General features: G+C 58.3%; 1 protein-coding gene across 6 annotated transcripts; it reads right to left on the reverse strand.

Moving 5' to 3' along the window:
* Window positions 1-37: 37 nt before the first annotated feature.
* HSF1 (heat shock transcription factor 1) lies at window positions 38-20066 on the reverse strand. Of its 6 annotated transcripts, none has more exons than XM_046024336.1 (14): window positions 19715-20059; window positions 5394-5505; window positions 4929-5065; window positions 4481-4605; window positions 3215-3290; window positions 3073-3134; window positions 2837-2933; window positions 2609-2745; window positions 2243-2518; window positions 1766-1846; window positions 867-972; window positions 724-789; window positions 561-630; window positions 38-484 (listed from the first exon to the last, which is right to left on the reverse strand). In XM_046024336.1, the coding sequence occupies exons 1-14, from the start codon at window positions 19829-19831 to the stop codon at window positions 279-281; spliced, it is 1668 nt and encodes a 555-aa protein (XP_045880292.1). In that variant the 5' UTR covers window positions 19832-20059; the 3' UTR covers window positions 38-278. The 6 variants fall into 6 exon arrangements, with proteins under 6 accessions (XP_045880292.1, XP_045880295.1, XP_045880300.1 ...); XM_046024339.1 differs by having other exon boundaries at window positions 5394-5502; window positions 19715-20056; XM_046024344.1 differs by lacking the exon at window positions 1766-1846 and having other exon boundaries at window positions 19715-20055.
* Between the last annotated feature and the right edge of the window lie 66 nt (window positions 20067-20132).

A 20132-nucleotide genomic window follows, 5' to 3' on the forward strand; every position in this document is an offset into this window, starting at 1 on the left:
GGGTGGCAGGAGGAAACAGACGCGGGAGGCCACAGCGTAGAGTCTGTCATTTATAGGTCTCTGCCAGTCTCGTCCGTCCGTCCGTGTGTCTCTCTCTACTGAAGGGGTGAGGGGGACTCGTGTAAAAATCCCCAATCCAATCCTGACGGAGCACGCGCGGTGCCGGTCAGTCCCCGTGTGGCCGTGAGCCTCAAAGCAGGCCATGACACAGGGCTGCGGCCCTTGCTGCTGACCGGGGTCCACGCCTCGCCCCTGGGCCAGCCTTCTTCCTGGGGCCTCTAGGAGACAGTGGGGTCCTTGGCTTTGGGGGGCTCGGAGCCCGTCAGCAGGGAGATGGTGGGGTCGTCTGTGTAGTCGTCCCCCTCCGAGAAGTAGGAACCGTCCCCCAGCTCGAAGAGCACGGGCAGGTCGCTGCTCCCCATGTCCACGGAGCCCGGGTCCACCAGGAGCAGGGGTTGCGCCGTGTAGTGCACCAGCTGCTTCCCTGGGGGCGGGGCGGGGTCAGGGCACTGGCCGCAGGGCACGCGGGCGGCGGGGCAGGGGTTGAGGGCTCCGCTCACCTGAGTCGGGGCTGCTGTTCTCCGCTTCAAGGGGCCTGGGTGGCTCCTGGGGGGAGAGGAGCTCCTGGATCTGCTGGGACGGGGTGGGGGGGGCAGCGTGAGGGCTCCCTGTCGCCGCACCCCTCAGCCCCACGCCTCTGCTGTCCCCACCCTGCCTACGCACGCTGGCCAGGCTGCTGTCAAGGTCGGGCAGGCTCATGTCCGGCACGGTCACCGAGGGGCTGAACAGCTGCAGGGAAGGGAGGGCGGTCAGGCCGCGCGCCAGGGGGGCTGGGCGCGGGCGGGGACGGGGCAGGGCAGGCTCACGTCCAGCAGCGCGCTCGTGTCCACGCTGAAGCCGTGGCTCGTCAGCATGGTCTGCAGGCTGTCCAGGTTGGAGTCCATGGCGTCCAAGTGCTCACTGAGCTCGGTCCTGGCCAGAGCGGGCGGGGCGGGTCACACGTAGCTCCCGGCACCCCCGGGCAGATGCCTTCCCGCCGGTGCCCACACACACCAGCCCGGGGGGGGGGGGCTGCCCTCAGCCGCACCCCCCCAACCCAGGCCCCCGTCGTGCCCTCCCCGGTCTGGGCCCAGGGCACGCGTGTGGGAGGGTAGCCGGGGCCGTGCCGGCTGGTCCAGTTGCCGCGGGGCCAGGGAGGCCTCTGGCAGCACTGGGGGCCGAGACGGCAGTAGGGCCGGGGAGGGGTCAGTGCCCAGAAGGCTGGGGGCAGTTTTTCAGGCTTGACAAGGTCTTGCCTTTGCGTTGGAAGACCACAGGGATGGGGAGAGGGAACTGTGGGCAGGCTACGGAGGCCTGGTCTCTGCCCTGGTGCGTGCTGGGAAGGAGGCGGTGGCCAAGAAGGTCCCGGGCCCCCTGGTGGACCTGTGCTACAGGACGGGTGGCCTGGCTGGTCCTGGGAGATGGCCACCGGGCCCAGCCCCGCCCCGAGAGGAAGCAGGTCAGCACAGCAGCGGGGACTCTGCCTGCACGGGGGGCAGCCGCCGGGCTGGGAGGCCCAGTGCTGTCCGTCAGTGACCCGGGGCGCTGGCTTGGACCCCAGAGCCCGGGGTGGGTGGGGGGCCGCTCCCTGCTGCAGAAGGCCCGGGACACCTGTTCACCAGGCAGGGCCAAGTGCTCATGGCCAGGCCAGGGTCTGGTCCGAGGCTGGGGAGGGGCCTGAGCTCTGGCGGAGCCCTCCTCCCTCCCCAGTGGGGACCACGCTAACCCTGGCTGGACTCGGCCATGCAGAGAGGAGGGGCAGGGGAAGAGGCGGGCGACCCCAGACATCTGTGGAGCGCGAGCCAAACTGCAAGATACAAAGACAAGAGCCCCCCGATTGCAGGTGGGGGCCAGTGGACTCCGTGCCCCCCGCCCTTGCTCGCCTGGCCTCTGGGGCCAGCCTGCTGTTGGCCAGCAGGACGGGGCAGTGGCCTGTTGCAGCAAGGGGTGACGGCTGCAGCCGGAGCAGCTCAGAGAGCAGGTGGGACAGGCCTCCGAGGCCACACACCCTTGGCTCCTGAGGCGATGGGGACGTGGGACAAGCAAGCTCTGGGCTCAGGGCCAGACCTGTGGGCGCCTCCCCCAGCGACCCCGTGCCCTCAGCCTGACGACCTCCCTGTTCCAGCCCCTCCAGGACGGTCCTGGCTGGAGGCCTGGCTGCTCTTCCAGAGGCCGCAGTGTGGCGGGTGCGTGTAGCACTCACTTGTCCAGGCAGGCGACGCTGAGGCACTTCTCAGGGGCCGAGGCAGGCGGGGGCGGGGGCGAGGGGTGACGGGCCCCGGCGTCCATGAGGGGCGTGGCTGGGGCAGGGGGGGCAGGCTCGCTTTCCCGCAGAATCGAGTCAATGAGGGCGGTGGGGGACAGGGGTATCTCCACGACAGAGGACGGGTGTCCGGGACTGGCCTCCTCCACCCGGGGGCTCCGGGGAGGGCTGGGGGGCTCCTCCTTGACGCGCACCAGGGGGCTGCCGGAGAGCGGCCTGCGTACGGGGAGCACACGTGTCAGCAGCCGGCTCCGTGGGCGCCCCCGGTCCCCCCCCCCACGGCTGGGTGCACGGCGCGGCCCCCACCTCTCGTCTACGCTTCCGCCCGGGGAGGCCAAGGGGCTGCCGGGGGCCAGTTCGGTGATGTCGGAGATGATGGGTCCGGAGCCGGCGACGGCATCTGGGGAGTAGAGGCTGGAGCTGCCGTAGGCCGGGGAGGGAGCCTGCCGGCGGAGGGAGGCGGCCTATGTGGCAGGAGCCGCAGCAGCGCGCCCCCCTCCCCGACCCGGGCCAGCCCCGCGGCAGGGCGCTCACCGAGTAGGGGCCGGGGCCGTGGACGTGCTGCAGCGAGTACTGCCGGCTGTACTTGGGCCCCGAGTGCGCCGCGCTGCCGTCATTCAGCATCAGGGGGCTGCGGGGAGGGCGGGGGTGGGGAGACGTGGGGTCAGGGGCCTCCCCGGGGCCTCGGCCGCCCGCCACGCCACTCAGCCAAGAGGGGACAGGGAGGTCCGGGGCCCCGTGCTGAGGAACAGGCATCCCCCGTGCCTCACATTTTCCTCTTCACCCCCAGGATCCGGTTCGACTGCACCAGTGAGATGAGGAACTGGATGAGCTGTGGGCGGAGAGGCACGGTCAGCCCGGCCGGGGACAGGGACGGGGCCCAGCAGGCGCCCCCCCAGGCCCGCCGCGCACCTTGTTGACGACCTTCTGCTGCTGGGCGTGCTTCTGCCGCAGGCTGGCCACCTCCCGCCACAGGGCCTCGTTCTCGCTGGAACACACCGGCGCGGTCAGCTACCCCCCGCGCCCCCTTCCGTGCCCTGGGAAGGTGTAGGGTCTGGGGTGCGGTTCCCGCAGGTGGCTGGGAACCTGGCGGTTAATAGGGCACCACGGCCCCTCTGTGCTCAGCTACACCGCTGGGGGAGGACATACAGACGCTCCGGCTGGGGGGTCAGGTGGAGGGGGCTCCTAAGGAAAGGGCTGGGGGGCTTAGGCAGAACACAGGATCAGGCCCCCTTACCCCCCAACCATCTCTGCCCCAACTGAACCTGAGGAGAAGGGGGAAGGCCAGCCCAGTTCTCAGGCTGGAGAGCGGCCTGTGGGGGTCATCCTATGCCTTTGGGGGGGCTCGGGGTTCCTCCCCAGGCCTGGAAATGGCTCACAGGTGACTTCAAGGAGTGGAAAGGGCCGCCTAGACACCATTTCCCCAACCGGGCAGGGCTGTGAGCAGGCTATGGCCTGCCCTTCTAATGAGGCCCCCGAGTGTCTCCTTGACATGGAATTGACCCCTTTGGCCTCACTCTGAGAGGCACCCGTGTCCCGGGAGGCCAAGTTCACCTGGCCCCCTTCTTTCTGCACACGTCACATAGCCAGTGGTTTCTGCTGGACCCCAACGTGAGCACAGTCAGAGCTCAGGAGCCTCCTCTGTGATACTGGAGTCATGAGGCCCTGCCCCCCGAGACGGTCTGAGGCCACGCACAGCTGAGCTGAGCTGACGGCAGGCACCCTAGGCTGTGGTTCCAGAGGTCCCCAGGGCCCCCAGGTGCATAGAAAAGGCTCAGGCCAGCCTTCTTGGGGGTCCTGCCTGAGGACAGGAGCACAGGACTGGTTATGTGGTGACCAGACATGCCCCAGGGGTGGGGACCAGCGGCACCGCCAACACCGTGAGAGCCGGGAAGAACCCCCACCCCAGCCTACAGGGCGCCCAGGCGGGAGGCAGCAGGAGGAGCCCAGCTCTGCCTGTTGGGGCAGGAAGCCGGTCAGATCCTGTCCCCCGGGGAGTGAGCACAAATCCAAGCCTAATTCTGTATCCGGAGGGCAGAAGGCCTGGGCGCCTGTGTTGCAAGCTGCGGGAGGCGGGGCTGGTGGGAAGAGGCCAGCTCCCAGGCCTGCCCCTCTCCTGCCTGCTCCTTCCCCCTCGTCCGGCCACCTCGCCGCCATGTGCCGCGGCGCAGAACCTACTGCTTCATGGCCAGGAGTTTGGAGTCCATGCTCTCCTGCTTCCCCTTCATGAGCTGCACGTCCGTGAGCAGCTTGGTGACACTGTCCTGGCGAATCCTGATGTCCTCGTTCTTCAGCGTGGACACCTGGGTTCCCAAGGGGAACAGTGACTGGGAGGACCCCCACCCCACTGCCCCCCGGACTGCGCCGAGGCCAAGGGGCTGGCAGTCCGGAGAGGGACCTCTGCGGTGGTGGCTGATGGGGGAACGGGCAAGCGGAGCCCAAGATGCACAAGCAGGGAAGGGAGGGCCCGTCAGGAAAAGGGCTTGCTGGAGCCAGACCGGACCATCAGGCGGCCGCCGAGCTGCCGTGGGCAGTGGACAGGCCCGCAGGACAGCGAGGGGACGCGGCATCCCCGTCCCCTAGAGGAAGATCTGCAGAGTCTGAGAGAGGGAGGCCGGCTACTCACACTGGTCACCTTCCTCTTGATGTTCTCCAGGAGCTGCTCCTGGCCGCGCAGGAAGCAGGGGTGCTGGAACTCAGTGTCGTCCCTCTCCGGCTTGACCAAGCCACCCTGCTCGATGTGGACCACCTTCCGGAAGCCGTCTGCACATGGCGGGGTAGGGGCCGCGCTGTCTCAGGCCTGGGGACCAGACCCCCGACAACAGCCCGGCCCCTGCCCTTCCGAGGGTCCTCGGGAGCGTCCCAGAGGAGGGCTCTGCCTGGCGCGGCTCTGGTCCCAGCACGGCCCGCAGCCACCGGCTGGTCTGGGTCTAAGGGAGACCTCCCACCCCCAGGCGACACCCCCTCCCCACCACCTGGCTTCACGCTTCCCTGAGGACTCCGGGTTCAGGCCCGCAGGACGCTGGCCGCTCAGAGCCGTGATGCGGGCACCCCCCTTCCCTGGCCGCGAGCCAGGGGCGCGGGTACTCACACATGTTGAGCTGGCGCACGAAGCTGGCCATGTTGTTGTGCTTGAAGTACTTGGGTAGCACCTCCTTGGCGAACCGGCCCTGGTCGAACACGTGGAAGCTGTTCCCGCTCTGCTGGGGGACATGCCACCGGGTCACGCGGGAGGCTCGTGCCCAACAGCTGGGCCGCCCGTCAGCCGGACGAGCCTGGTCCCTCTGCCCCGCACGGCCAGACCGTGGAGGGACCCCATCACGGACCCCATCACAACCCCCGCCCCGGGCCTCCAGAGGTTCCCCAAACACAGAGCATTCCACCCTCTAGGGAGCTTGTTTTCGCTTTCATCAGCAAACTTCCCGCGAGCAGCTCAGACCCTAGAGCAAGGCAGCCAAGAGAAGGGGAGCCTGACCCGAGTCACTCCGGAGGGAAACAGCTGTGTTCAGAACCGCAAGGCCATTCCTCTACGGGCGTCTGAGACCCCAGCAGAGTCGCTACACTTCTCTTCCTCCAAGCCCTTTCGGACCTAAACCCAGGAGCTACCAGGAGGTTCAGGGCCCCGGAGCAGCGACAGAGTGGTGAGGGGAGCCCGGCCGGGGAGAGGGTGTGAGCCCATGAGAGACCCCGGGCACAGCTTCCCCGACAGAGATTGCCGAAGGAGCGCCCGCAAACAGAGAGGACCCCCGGGTGCCCAATGAGAGCAGGAGGCTGGCCAGTCTACACGCGCGGGCACACGAAAAGCAGCTCAGATGTAAGCACGTGAGGGGAGGAGAAGGCAGAGGGAGGCCCTCGGAAAACTCTTCTCCTCCGAAGCGGCAGTAGGAAAATTGGCCAAAATGTCAGAGTGCGCTTTCCCAGAACTCTGCAAGTCAGTCGAAGGGTTTTGGCAACACGAGGGAGCATTTATTCAAGAACAGTGGTTCACTCGCAGGATGGCCCGAGAGGCTGCCCTACTCCCACTTCCCTCCTGCAGCTGAGATCCCCAAACCCCAGCACCCTGGCAGCCACTGCTGGGGGGGTGTTCCTGGGGCTCCTTCGAGACCCCACTCCCAAGAATTCTTCGAGGAGAATTCTTATTTTACTGATCTGACAGTTACCTGGGCGATTCCACTTGCTAAGCTGTCTTTGCTTGACTTGACCCAAAACTCTCCCGGTATAAAAAAGTCTTTTCCCTAGGGATGCTTGTTGATAACATCAAGAGAGTATTTTAAAACTTTGTGACTGTCTAAGTCAGAGAATAACAGTTAAGGCAAAAAACAAGCTAACCAGAAAACGTAAAAGAAAGAGCTGGATGGGACGCCTGGGTGGCTTAACCTCTGCCTTCGGCTTAGGTCATGATCCCAGGGTCCTGGGATCAAGCCCCGCATCGGGCTCTCTGCTCAGCAGGGAGCTTGCTTCCTCCTCTCTCTCTCTGCCTGCCTCTCTGCCTACTTGTGATCTCTGTCTGTCAAATAAATAAATAAAATCTTAAAAAAAAAAAAAAAAGAAAGAGCTGGAGAATGAGATACTTTTGAAAAGCTCCAAAATATTCCTGGGAACCCAGAAGTCACATGCACGTGCAGGGCGGTGTGGAGAAACAGGGTAAGACCTAAAAACGCTCTAAGCTTGTGCCCGAGGCTGAGCTCAAGGCTCCCCATCAGCAGGCGTACCCCAATACATACACAGAACCCCCCAAAGAATGGGGCAGTTATGGGTTCCAGGCATTAAAGGAAATTTCTACCCCCTTTGCTGCACTGCTACCCAAGGAAAGACTTAAGTGGTCACAAACAACAAAGACCATACGCTGCCCAGAATTAGTTCAGAAAACTCACAAGACAAATGACTACCAACGACTATAAGTAACGGTAACAGGCCCGGAGAGGGGAAGCTGACGTTCAGAGCTGAACACACAAGGTGTTACCTGAACCGAAAGTCCCGTTTCCAACAAAAAAAACCCTGCAAAGAAACAAGGCCCGGCCTACGCACTGGGAAAAAAGCAATCAGCTGAAACCCTCCCTCAGGAAGCTTAGAAGTTGGATTTATTACACAAAGACTTTAAATCAGCATTTCAGACACGTTCAAAGGCGAAAGTGAAACTGTGTCTAAAGAGATAAAGGAAAGCATGAGACTATCTCATTGAACGAAGAACATCAATAAAAACAAAAATCATAAATATAAAGCAAATCAGCCATTTCTGACTGAGAAAGCATAGTAACTCCAGCCTAAAGCTCACTAGAGGGGCTTGACAGCAGATCTGAGCACAGACAAGAAGTCAGCACACGAGGACAGGCCTGCTGAGATCATCCAGTCAAAGAGAAAGAGAAGACTGTGAGGAAAAACGGACAGTCTCAGAGACTGTGGGGTATTAGCGAACACCAGCGCATGCCTCATGGGATCCCAGCAGGACAGGAGAGGACAGAAGGAAGAAGGGCTGAAACCTTCTCAAATTTGATGAACACTGTCCAGAAAGCTAAAGAAACCCCAAGCAGGGTGAACTCAGAGAGGGCTGCGTCCAGAAGCCTCACCATCAAACTGCAGGACAGAAAGACCCAGAGAGGCCTCTGGAAGCCACAAGGGAGAACAGACGTCATGCGCAAGGGAGCCTTGAGAAGATTAACAGCTGATTTCTCATCGAAAGCCATGGAGGCCAGAGGCAGTGGGATGACAGTTAAAGGGGCTGAAAGAAAAAAACCTGTGAATCAATTTTATATCCAGCAAAACCCCTTTGAAAAGGAGGAAAAAATTTCTCCTTCTGGGATGTCAAGTGTGAGGAGGCCTAGTGAACCACTCCCAAGTGAAACAAAGTTTACTTAAATCTTTTTTTTTTTTAAGATTTTATTTATTTATTTGACAGAGACACATGTAGGCAGAGAGGCAGGCAGAGAGAGAGAGAGAGAAGGAAGCAGGGTCCCTGCGAGCAGAGAGCCTGATGTGGGGCTCGATCCCAGGACCCTGAGATTGTGACCTGAGCCGAAGGCAAAGGCTTTAACCCACTGAGCCACCCAGGCGCCCCTAGTCTTTTAAAGTCTCTGGAAACTGTCCTAAAAGCGTACAGTAAATGAAAACATTTATTCCAGAAACCCTACTAAAACTATGTAGGAACAGTGAGCTTGTAACACCTGAGCCACAAGCCACTCCCTCCCAACTCCAGTTCACCTTGACTGATGCTACACCCTGGGAGGGCATGGCTGGGAAGCTGGCGGTCCCTCTGCCCCGTTTCCAGTCAAGGTTTACTGTATTTCACTGAGAGCGGAAGGCCACCAGCATTTCTCATCCTGTCTAGGTAAAGAGGCTAAATTCCTGGTGATTGCAACTAAGAGTTTGGGGAGGGGTCTTCTCCATTTTGCCCCCGTCCACACAATGCAGGCTGTACCCCAGGCACGGCAGGCTGAGTGTATGGAACCCCTGACAGCCTACCTCCAGCCAGCATTGGGGCATAGCATCTGTGCTGGGGGAGGCCACTGCCCTGCCCAGTGCCCGGAGCACTGGCTCAGAGCACCCCAGGAGAGAGGCAGTCCAAAGGAAAGAGAGCTCTGCAGGTTTCCCCCAGCAAACTCACTTTATGTGAAACAAAGTGTAGAAAGCTCAAGCCTAAGGCTGCTCTTGAGAACAGCACAGCTCTAAGAGTCACAAGCTCGAGAGGCGCCTGGGTGACTTGATTGAGCATTTGTCTGACTCTTGATTTCAGCTCAGATCATGACTGTAGGGTTGTAGGATCAAGCCCCATGTCAGGCTCCCTGCTCAGCGGGGCATCTGCTGGAGATTCTCCCTCTCCCTCCATCCCTCCCCAACTCTGGCACACATGCTCCCTCTTTCTTGCAGATAAATAAATCTTCAAACAACAAACAAACACAAAACAAAGGAAGAGAAACAAACTCAACCACAGCCAGCTTGTTCCCACAGGCTAAGAGCCCTGGCAGGTCTGAGCAAACCTCACACAGACCTAAAAGGCTGCACTGCGAGAATGTAATTGGACCAGACTGTTGCATAGTCTGTGCCCTGCGGTACCGTCAGAACCAACGGAACAATCGGGTGGGAAGCACGGAGCCTACAGTCTGGGTGTACTACCCCACGACACCGTGAACCCACACAGAGACCAGAGAGGAAACAGACCTTACTAACCTATAAGCCCGCAAACCCCCAAAACAAGCACAGGAGCGGCAGGGGTGGGGGTGGGCGTCCAGGAGTACTGCATGGCCCAGAATGTGCTTTACCAACAAAATGAGACATGTAAATAGCAACATATGACCCGTGCACAAGGGAGAAGAGAGAAGCGGTAACAGAAACAGCCTGTGAGAGACAAGACATCAGAGTTAACCAAGACTTCAAACAACACATTATAAGTATGTTTAGAGAATTAAAGAAAATCATAGAGTCGAGGAAAATGAGGTGACTGTGCCTTGCCAAAGGGAGAGGAAGAGTAAAGAGACCGAAGCACAGAGCAGAGTCAGAAATTCCGAAGTTCAGCAGCACAACCACCAACATGAGACGCTTACCAGAAGGGCTCAACAGTGCACGGGAACTGGCAGGACAAAGAATCAGCGAATTTGACAATGGACTGAGAGAGACCATGAAAGCAGCAGAACAGAGAGAACACAGTAAAGAGAACTGAAAGGAGCCTCAGAAACACTTGGGACCCCTTCAGCTGCACCAACATATGTGCACCAACAAATGGAGCACCGTGAGGAGAAAGGGCTGGTACAAGGATTCAGAGAAATAAGGCCTGAAAACTTCCAAATACGCTTTTTAAAAAGTCCATGAACATGGTATGCCATCCCACTTATTTAGGTCAACTTGGTTTCCTTAATAAGTGTTTTTATTATTCTCGAGTCTTGACATACCGATCCCTGCATGTTTCACCAGACTTCTCTTTAAGTACCCTTCCCCCTCCCCTGAACAGTTGTAAACGAAGTTTAAAAAAAACACAAAAACTTCCTGTCGTTCATTAGAAATCCAACTGATGGGGCGCCTGGGGGACTCAGTGGGTTGAGCGTCTGCCTTCCGCTCAGGTCATGATCCCAGGGTCCTGGGATAAAGCCCCGCATCAGGCTCCCTGCTCAGTGGGGAGCCTGCTTCTCCCTCTACTCCTCCCCCCTCCTTATGCATGTGATATCTTTCTCTCTCAAATAAATAAAAATCTTAAAAAAAAAAAAAGAAATACAATTTATTTTTGTGTGTTGACCTTGTAGCTAGTGATGTTGCAAAACTCACTGTTTAGTTTGAGGAGTATTTTTTTAATTTTTGGAAAAAAAGTATTTTTTAGATTTTATTTGACAGAGAGACAGCCAGAGAGGGAACACAAGCAGGGGGAGTGGGAGAGGGAGAAGCAGGCCTTCTGCTGATCAGGGAGCCCAATGTGGGACTCGATCCCAGGACCCTGAGATCATGACCTGAGCCGAAGGCAGAGGCTTTAACCCACTGAGCCACCCAGGCGCCTCTTGTCTAACTTTTTAAAAATTTATTTAATTTTAAGTAATCTGTACACCCAACGTGGGGCTTGTACCAGGGTTGTTCTTTGTGACCACCAGGATTCAACAGGTGTGACGGTATTTGAGAACAGGTTATAGAAGTCACCTGGGGCTCTTGCTGTCTTGGATCCCTTGCTCTGAGAGAAGCAGGCCGACCTGCTGTAGGCAGCCCTAAGGAGAAGCTCCTGTGGTGAGGAATGAAAGTCTCCTGCCAAAAGCTACTTGTCACAAAACACCTGAGTGAACCTGGAGGCGGGTTGCTCTTCCCCAGTTGAGTCCTAAAATGACTGTGACCTGGACGAGGGGCCGTGAGTTAGAGTCGGTCTGTGACTCTCAGAGACTGTGAAATGCTTCTTGTTTTAAGAAGTTAAGTTTTAAGATATTTGGTTACACAGCAATAAGCAATACAACCACTAAGTATTTGTGCATGTGTTTTAAAGATTTATTTATTTATTTAAGCGTGGGTGGGGGGAGGGAGCACACAAGGAGGAGAATCCTCACTAAGTGCACAGCCCAATACAGGGCTCGATCTCATGACCCGAGCTGGGACCAAGAGTCAGACACTTAACCACCCACGTGCCTCTTTGTGTTTTTTTGGAAGCTACTGCAAACACCTCCGTTTCCAACAGTTTACTGCTAATGTGTAGAACTAGAATCGGTTTTTGTGTACCACCCCCGAGCCCCACGGCCTCACTAAACTCATTTATTAGTTCTAGCAACTTTTTTTGGTAGATGCCTTGGGACTTTTTTTTTTTTTAAAGATTTTATTTATTTATTTGACAGAGATCACAAGCAGACAGAGAGGCAGGCAGAGAGAAAGGGGGAAGCAGGCTCCCTGCTGAGCAGAGAGCCCGATGCGGGGCTCGATCCCAGGACCCTGGGATCATGACCTGAGCCAAAGGCAGAGACTTTAACTCACTGAGCCACCCAGGCGCCGCCTTGGGAATTTCTAAGTCAATGATGATGTTTTCTATAAATGGAGACAGTGTGACGTCTCACCTTCCAATTTTTTGGTCTTTTATTTCCTTATTTGTCGTATTAGCCAACGAGCGGATTACACATACTGTTAATGACGAGCGGTAAGAACGGACTTCCCGGCCTTCTTGTCCAGTGCTGGGGGAAGTGCCCGTTCTGTCAGCTTTGAGAGCACAAGGCTACATGTAGGTTTTCGCAGGTGTTTCTGCGGGCTGAGGAACTGCCCTCGCGAGTCTGCTGAGTGGTCGTCGTGAAGTGCGGGTTAAGTCTGTCCAGCATTTCTCCTTACGCTGGTGAGACGGTCGCATGGTCTTTCTTCACTCCCACTGATGCGCTTACACGGCGTTCCGAGAGCTGACCAGACTCCCGTCTACGGAGCTGCCCTCCGGCCACAAGCCTCAGAGTTGCTGAGGAGAAGTCAGAATCGTTCTATGTCCCTCTCTGTGCAATTCCCTTTCTTTTTCCTGGTTGCTTTTAAAAGATTTTCTCTTTATCACCTGTTCTTAGCAACTTGACAGTGATATGGCCTGGTATACTTTTTTGTGCTTACCCTTCCTGGAGTTCTTGGAAGTCTTGGAACTACAGGTTCACAGCTTTCCAAAAATCTGCATGGTTATGTCTAAGCATTCCCTCCCCCTTTACACTGGAACGCTGCTTCTGTGTCGTCAGGCCGTGTGATGTCGTCCCCACGAGGCTCTGCCTCGTCCGCCGTCTCGTTTTCTCCGGACAGTGCTGCGAGCAGTTTCTCCGGTCAGTCTAGTTCAGCGATCTTCCCTTCTGCGGTAGCTGAGCTGGGGCCAACCCCTGCACCGACTTACACAAATCAGCCTGGGAACTGAAAGCCACTTCCGATCGGCGGTAGTGCCAGGGAGCGCTCTCGTACCTGCGCGCCACTGACGCTGTGCACCTGCCGCAGGTGACGCACCTGCACCCAGCTTCCCCCTGCGAGCCGAAAGCGGAGCTCCTACGGAATCTTCCGTAAGCCGAAATTCGAAAAGCACACAATTAGCGGTACTGAATATGGAAAATTCTACGGTACTCCCACACCACAGAATCAACTTTCCGTTAGCCGAAACAGGCGCGAATGGAGGTCTCTCTGAAAAGCAGGCCGGCTTCATGTGAACTCCCAAAAAAGGGGCATGCCTGGGCCTTATTAACTAAAGTCCCTATTTTATTCAGATCTCTTTAGTTTTTGCCTTCTGTCCTTCTGTCCCAGGACACAGTCCCTATTTTATTCAGGTCTCTTTAGTTTTTGCCTTCTGTCCCTCTGTCCCAGGACACCATCCAAGGGATTACCCTACACTGGGTTGTCGGGCCTCCTCACACTCCTTTGGAGGGACAGTCTCTCAGACTTTCCTGCTTTCTGCGGACCCTGACGGTTTGGAGGAGTACTGGGCCAGTATTCCGCAGACTGTCCCTCAATGTCGATTCGTCCTGTGTCTTTCCCTCATGACTAGCTGAGATTATATAAGTGTCTGGAGGAAGGCCACAGAGGTTAAGTGCTCTTCTCATCCTGTCAGGGCAAGGGCACGCACCACGAGGCCATGTCTCTCAGGTGTCCCCACTGCAGTCGCCCCCCACCGTTCCCCATCGTGCTTCTCGGAAGAAAGCCACTGCGTGCGGCACGCACGTGCAGGTGGGGGTTTGCGGCGCCGGGACCTCCACGGACGACGGGGAACTCCCCTGCACAGACACTTGTTCATGACATTTTCTTCTGTCTCCTGCTTCTCTGTGTTCACGGGCTTGCTTTACCTCTCGGAGCACTCAGGATATCTTTACAACTGCTGTAGTGACTTTGCCGGCTGGCTCCCATCATCCCTGGGAACACTGCTACGACGTTCCCCTTCTCCGTCACAGGACGCACTCCCCACCTGGCTCAGCTGTCCGCTCTGGTAGGGCCCCCGACACAAGGGTCTTCATGTCGTGTCTGGGTTTTGCGGTTTTCCTCCTGAGAGAGTCTGTGTGGCTCAGTCCGATCCCTGCACGGCTTCTCTTTAAATCCGGTCGTGCCGCACTCGGGCCAGACTTTCTTAATTCGGCCCCAGTCCCCAGCTCTGGCTCTTTCCGTCTCTGCAGAGTGCTCTGCAAGCTGAGTGTGATTCTTCCACTCTGGCTGGGAGGGCTCAGGTTAACTCACGGCCCTCTGTGAGTTCTCCTCAGTAGCTGTTCCTTTTCCAGAAAGTTCTCAGGCTAGCTTCACAGGTCTCATCGTATGGGCAGGTGGAACCAGTCCTCTGTCGAGGACCCAGAGGGGCTCGCGTGCAGACCCGTGGACCTCTTCCTCGGCACGGCTCCCTTCCCTGGTACCACACCTTGTGAACTCTAGCTGCATCAGCTTTTCCAAAGTCTGGGCTCTTCGTCTGAAAAACGCCTCCGGACAAAGCCTGGGCACCTGTGTGGCCTACCTGTCCCTCTTGCTTTCAATCCTGAACATTGTTCACGGGTGAAGCCCACACTGAGTGTGTCCTATAAGCCTTACTTAAGGGCCATCAGGTTTCAAGGTTTCCTGGTGAATCCATCACAGAACGCACTGTTCCATGTCCCTGCCTCATGGTTCAAGCCCCTCCTCCTCTGCTGCCCCTGAGGAAGTCCCAGAGGTGGTCTTAGCTTTTCCCTGGGCATAATCAAAGCCTGGGATTAGAAATACAGAAGAAGCAGGAAGAATTGAGTGCCCCGCGGCTGCCGAGCCCTGCCCTAATCCGGAGACGCACTTCTCTTTCCTTCTTTCCTTCCTTCTTTTTTCTTTCTTTTTTTTTTTTTTTTTTTTTTTTTTTTTTAAAAGATTTTATTTATTTATTTGACAGAGAGAAATCACAAGTAGACAGAGAGGCAGGCAGAGAGAGAGAGAGGGAAGCAGGCTCGCCGCTGAGCAGAGAGCCCGACGCGGGACTCGATCCCAGGACCCTGAGATCATGACCTGAGCCGAAGGCAGCGGCCCAACCCACTGAGCCACCCAGGTGCCCCCTTTTTTCTTTCTTTTTAAAGTAAACTCTGCACCCAGCATAGGGCTGGAACCCACAGCCTCCAGGCCCAGAGCTGCGTGCTCTACCCTGAGCCAGCCAGCTGTCCCGAGATGCACTTCTTCGCAGCTGCCGAGTCTGACATAAATCTGGAGCCTCTGGCCTTACTTTCTTTTTTTTTTTTAAAGATTTTATTTGACAGAGAGAGAGATCACAAGTAGGCAGAGCAGCAGGCAGAGAGAGAGGCGGAAGCAGGCTCCCCGCTGAGCAGAGAGCCCGATGCAGGGCTCCATCCCAGGACCCTGAGATCATGACCTGAGCCAAAGGCAGAGGCTTAACCCACTGAGCCACCCAGGCGCCCCATCCGGCCTTACTTTTGACAGCACCGGGACCAACCTAAAAGGAGTCCAAAATTCTGCAGGCAGGGAGGTGTTTTACAGAGAGGGTTTCTGCCTTTGAGTATTTTCTCAAAGGGCCCACGACCCCAGAGGGTTAGTAACCACCGAATTCCACGAGGGGACCAGCTGCACGCTGCCCGGAACACATCGGTTCCCCGATGTCAATCCGGACTAGTCGTGCGTGAGGCGCTCCAGTCTCTGGACTGTGGCCGGCAGACTACTCTGTGGGGCCCGCGACACGGGCACTAGGAATGGGGTGTGTGGCCACAGAAGCAGAGACACCAGGCTGCAGAGTGGGGGACAGGAGGTGTGAGCCCGGTCGAGGGAGGCTCACTCATGCTCCTCTCCTATCCTGGTTTTGTCCTTATCTGCGTCCGAGGCCGTCTGCACCGTCCCGTCCCGTTCTCCTTTCGGCTCAAGCTAGCTGTCGTGAGTTCCCGCGACACACGCCCCGATACAGCCCTCATCTCTGGCCGGCCGCGGGCAGCCGGCACTCGGACCTCCAGGCCCGGGAGCCGAGGCAGGCTGGTGACCCTGCTCACTCTGCGGCCTTCAGGGTCAAGAGGGGAGGGGTCTGTGGTGGCCGCTGCTATCCTGCCAGGACTGGGAAGCATTTGAGGGCTGGCCTTCCTCCCTTCAGCACCTGTGAAGACAGCCTCACTCCGGCGGGGAGGGGGCCTCGCAACCAGAGCTGCAGGCTCCAGGGCCTATGGACTGTGAGGGCTCTGGCCTAGCCCCACGCCATCCACGATGGAAGCTCTTTGCACGTTCTAGAGTGGGTCCGTCCCACTGCCCCCTTCTAGGTCCTCAAATAAAGAATTATGAGCCCACACATGGGTCCTGTGGAGTCAGGTGCGCACGGCTAGGCTCTGGCCTCTCCGAGGAGGCCACCACGGCCCAGACCTCCAGCCCCCTTCCTGGACCCACGTCCCCAGGGTCCACCTCACCCCCTGGGGGGGTGGCAGGAGGAAACAGACGCGGGAGGCCACAGCGTAGAGTCTGTCATTTATAGGTCTCTGCCAGTCTCGTCCGTCTGTCTGTCCGTCTGTGTGTGTGTCTACTGACGGGGTGAGAGGGACTCATGTAAAAATCCCAAATCCAATCCTGACCAACCATGCGCAGTGCTGGTCAGTCCCTGTGTGGCTGGGGTCTAACTAAGAAAACGTGGGGTTAAGCAGCGTCTTGACCCTGTGGGCGTGGGTGGGGCTCCCCTGCTGCCCCCAGGAAATCTGGAGTCCCTGGCAAAGGCAGACAGGGAAACAGCGGCTCGTTATCAGAAAGGCAGTGGATTCAAGTCTGGCTTAACCAATCTCCAGCTTTCTCTGTTCAGTTTCCTGATGCCTTTGAGATTCAGTTCCTTTTCTTTCTTTTTTCTAAAGATTTTATTCACCCACTCATGAGAGAGAGAGAGAGAGAGAGAGAGACAGAAGCTGCGGGAGAAGAAAGCTCCCCACTGAGCAGGAAGCCCAATGCGGGACTCGATCTCCGGAACCCCGGGATCACAACCTGAGCCAAAAGCAGAGGCTCAACGGACTGAACCACCTGGTTGCCCGAGACTCAGTTTTCCTATCTGCAGAATGGCCAACTGTCCCCTCCCTGCGCGGCCCTGGACGGAGAAGTAACACACAAGAAGGCGGGAGGTCTGAACGAGCACAGCCCGGCTTCTGTTCAGCGGAGGCAACTGCGTGCCTCCGGGAGGCCCTGCGGCGCGCCGCCCAGCCTGCCACTGGGGAGCGGTAACCTGCGGTGCTCCTTCAAATTTTGGCTCAGCTGACAGAGCCCTACGGGCAGGATCCAGAGGGCCTGCCCGTCCGCCAGCTGTCTGAGAACAACTCAGCAGGCTGGGGGGAGGGCGGGGGCTCACTTGGCTCTTAGTGTCCCTGCCTGTCACGGGAGCTCTAGAAATGGTCCATAGCCAGCTCTGAGTGTACAGGTGTGACCAGGGCAAGTCAAGGGGTTTCTCGGGTAGCTGCTGAGCCAACCGCAGGAAGCGCTATGCCCCCAACTCCCCACCCTGAGACCCAGCCCCTCCAGAATGACCCTCTGACCACTGGCACGCACGAGGGCTACCTGGGACGGGCCCTGGCCTTAGTGACCTCCAGCTCCTAGATGCCTGCTCCACACAGTCCTATTAGTTGCACTCCGGCTCCCGAAGAAAACGGAGCTGCACTGATCAGGCTGGGACGAGGGTGGGGCCACAAAGGCGCCAAAGCCCCAAATTTAAGAAGCCCCCTCCCTCCAGCCCCCTGGCCTCCAGGTGGCCCTAAAAATGAGTGCGTCCTTAAACTCTGCCATCAGGCACCTCCCAGGCTCATCTGGCCCCGATCCCTAGGCCAGAAAGGCCTGATTCATGGACAGTCCCAGTGGGCGTGGGAGGCACAGGCTGTAGGTCAGGGGAGCTGTGGCGCACCCTTAGGCTGTGCTCATGGGTGGCCGAGTTCCATCCTGGCAGCAGCAGGAGCTGCAGGGTCCTGCAGGAGCTGTCTGGGGGCAGCTGCATCTCTAAAGACCCTTGCTCGCTCAGTGGAGATGCCATGCCCAGTGCATCTTTGACTATGAGGGTTTGAGAGTCAGGAAGCCAACACAGCTCTCCGGGGCACCGACCTGTGGTCTGTCCCTCAGGCGGGGCAGGGGAAGCTCAACAGCATCAGGAGCGGGAGCTGGGCCCGGCCCCACTGGCCGGAGGGTTTCTGGGGCCAGACCCTTCCCCCACCTTACTCAGCCTTGAGAATCAGCCACCATACCTCTGACTGCCCCTTGTCCCCCAGGTCAGATGTGGTGTTTCTCTTGGTAGAACTGTGAGAAAACTTCCAACACAAAGGGGAAGACACCAAAAGCAAGGACATCAGAGCTCTCTAAGGCCTCTGAGAGCCAGACTCTACGCCACAAGTCTGCGGAAGACCTGGTTTGGACTTTTTTGGTAGAGGCCACAGGTTCAAGACCATCTCCTGCCTCTGAGCCAGGCAGCTCTCCAGGCCCCTGCCCAGCCTGGGAAGGGCTTCCTTCCACTACTGAGCTACTGTGTGGTTTCTGCATTCGTTGTTAGTCCCAGCCCCTACCACTACGTCCTGCTCGACCTGCATACAGACCAGGAAGGGTCGTCAAATACTACGCTCCAGCCAGCCAGCTCCCCGTCCCCCTCTCTCCCCCGAACCTGATTCCCTCCCACCTTCCCACCCGCCGCCCCACACCGACAGGGTTCATGTGCAGCCACTGTAGTGAAAGCAGCTGTCACAGGTCTGACTGCTCCTGTTCAAAGGCCTCGCCCAGAACACAGGCTGCGGGTCCTGCAGAGTAAGCCGCTGCCGCCTCACCCACAAGCCTCACAGTCTGTAAGCAGAAAAAGCGAGCAGATTACGGGGCACCCTCGCAGGTGGGATGGATCACCCTAGCAGGATTAGGCTTGGAATATCCCAGGGCGTCTCTGATCAGGGTTAAGAGTGTTTCCTGGAAGTTAGGGGAAGGAAAAAGAGGAAGAAGGGAGATCAAGGAAGACAGAAATGTGGGGTCACTTCCTTTGGTTAGAAACCTTTGAGGTCTGGAGAGGGGGATGCGGTAGCTCCGCAGCGTGTGGGAAAGCATGCTCCCCTCTTCAGGGTCCTGGCTCGGCGTCAGAGAAACAGGGAGTGCTCACACATGCAAGTGTCCGAGACCGACACAAAGGGTCCCCACTCAGAACGCTGGTGATACCTAGTCTCTATTTCCGGTCTGCAGGCAGAGCAGGGCTTGAGCAAACAGACAACCCAGGAGTTAAATTCAGCCTAAACATTTCTTCACTCCTAATGGCTTAAGAGCATGAAAGGGAAGTGCTTAGCAAAGTCTGAGAAAGCCAGCGTTCCGGCCCTCAAGAGGTCAAACATATTTGAGGCACCCACAGGCTCTGCAGGACCAGGGTGGCCTTTCTTCAGGTCACCCATTTGCTAGCCCTGGGGTATGGCCCTAGCCTTCCCCAGACAGGACACCACAGGATGGGGAACAGCAGATTCCGATCTTCAACTCCAAACACTCCCTGACTTTCCTCGGCAAAACCGGAGCTGTCCGGTCTTGCAGGTCAAACCTTGTAAACAAGCCTGCTGCCAGGCAACTGAAGACAGGGACTTTATAAAGACGCCCTGGGAGGCACGAAAACAAAGCCGCTCCAGGGAAACCCAGCTTTAGCATCTCTGGGCAGGGGTTCGAGACCCACTTGAACTTTATGACGTTTCACTTTCTGTTTTCCTTCCTTTCGCCTTTGCACTGGAGCAACGCCCTCCCGTCCACGCGCCACGTCCTAATTTTCTCCTAATAGCGGCCGCCACACCACCCCGGCAACTCATCTGAGAAAACACAGAGGGTCACCTGGGTACAATGATCGCCAGCGAGGCCGGTACTGCTTTGAGGACCGACACACTTCCGCGATTGTCCAACAGTTAGCGAAAGACCGAAGGAGAGGCCCTTCCTCCCCAGCGCGGGGACAGTCGGCGTGGCAGGACCGGCAGGAGCGAGCCCCGCACGCTTTTCCGGCGAACCCCGGCCCTGAGTCCCGCCTCCACATCCCGCTCCTCCCGGGGACTGGCCCCAGCCCCTCACCGGGCTCCAGCAGATAAGCGCGTCGGTGTCCGGGTCGCTCACGAGGGTCCACAGCTTGGTCAGGAAGGCCGGGACGTTGCTGGGCCCCGCCGCGCCGGGGCCCACGGGCAGATCCATACCGGGCTACACAGGGAGAAGCGGAGATGACGACCGCGAAAGGGGGCCGAGGGCCGGGCTAGTGCCGCCGACGCGCCTGCCGCCGGGGTAGCGCCACCGCCGCCGCCCGCTGCGCACACACGGCCCCGCGGCCTAGCATGGCCGCAGCCATCTTGCGACGGGCGCGCTACCGCCGGCGCCGCCCGCTCGCGTCAGCCCGGCGCGCGCACGCCGGCCCCGCCCTGTTCGCCCCGTCCGCCCCGCCCCCTCCTGCGCCTCTGCCGCCGTGCGCCTGCGCTTGCTAGCCCCGCCCCACCAATCG

This window comes from Meles meles, chromosome 1 (assembly GCF_922984935.1).
Source record: "Meles meles chromosome 1, mMelMel3.1 paternal haplotype, whole genome shotgun sequence".
NCBI lineage: Eukaryota > Metazoa > Chordata > Mammalia > Carnivora > Mustelidae > Meles > Meles meles.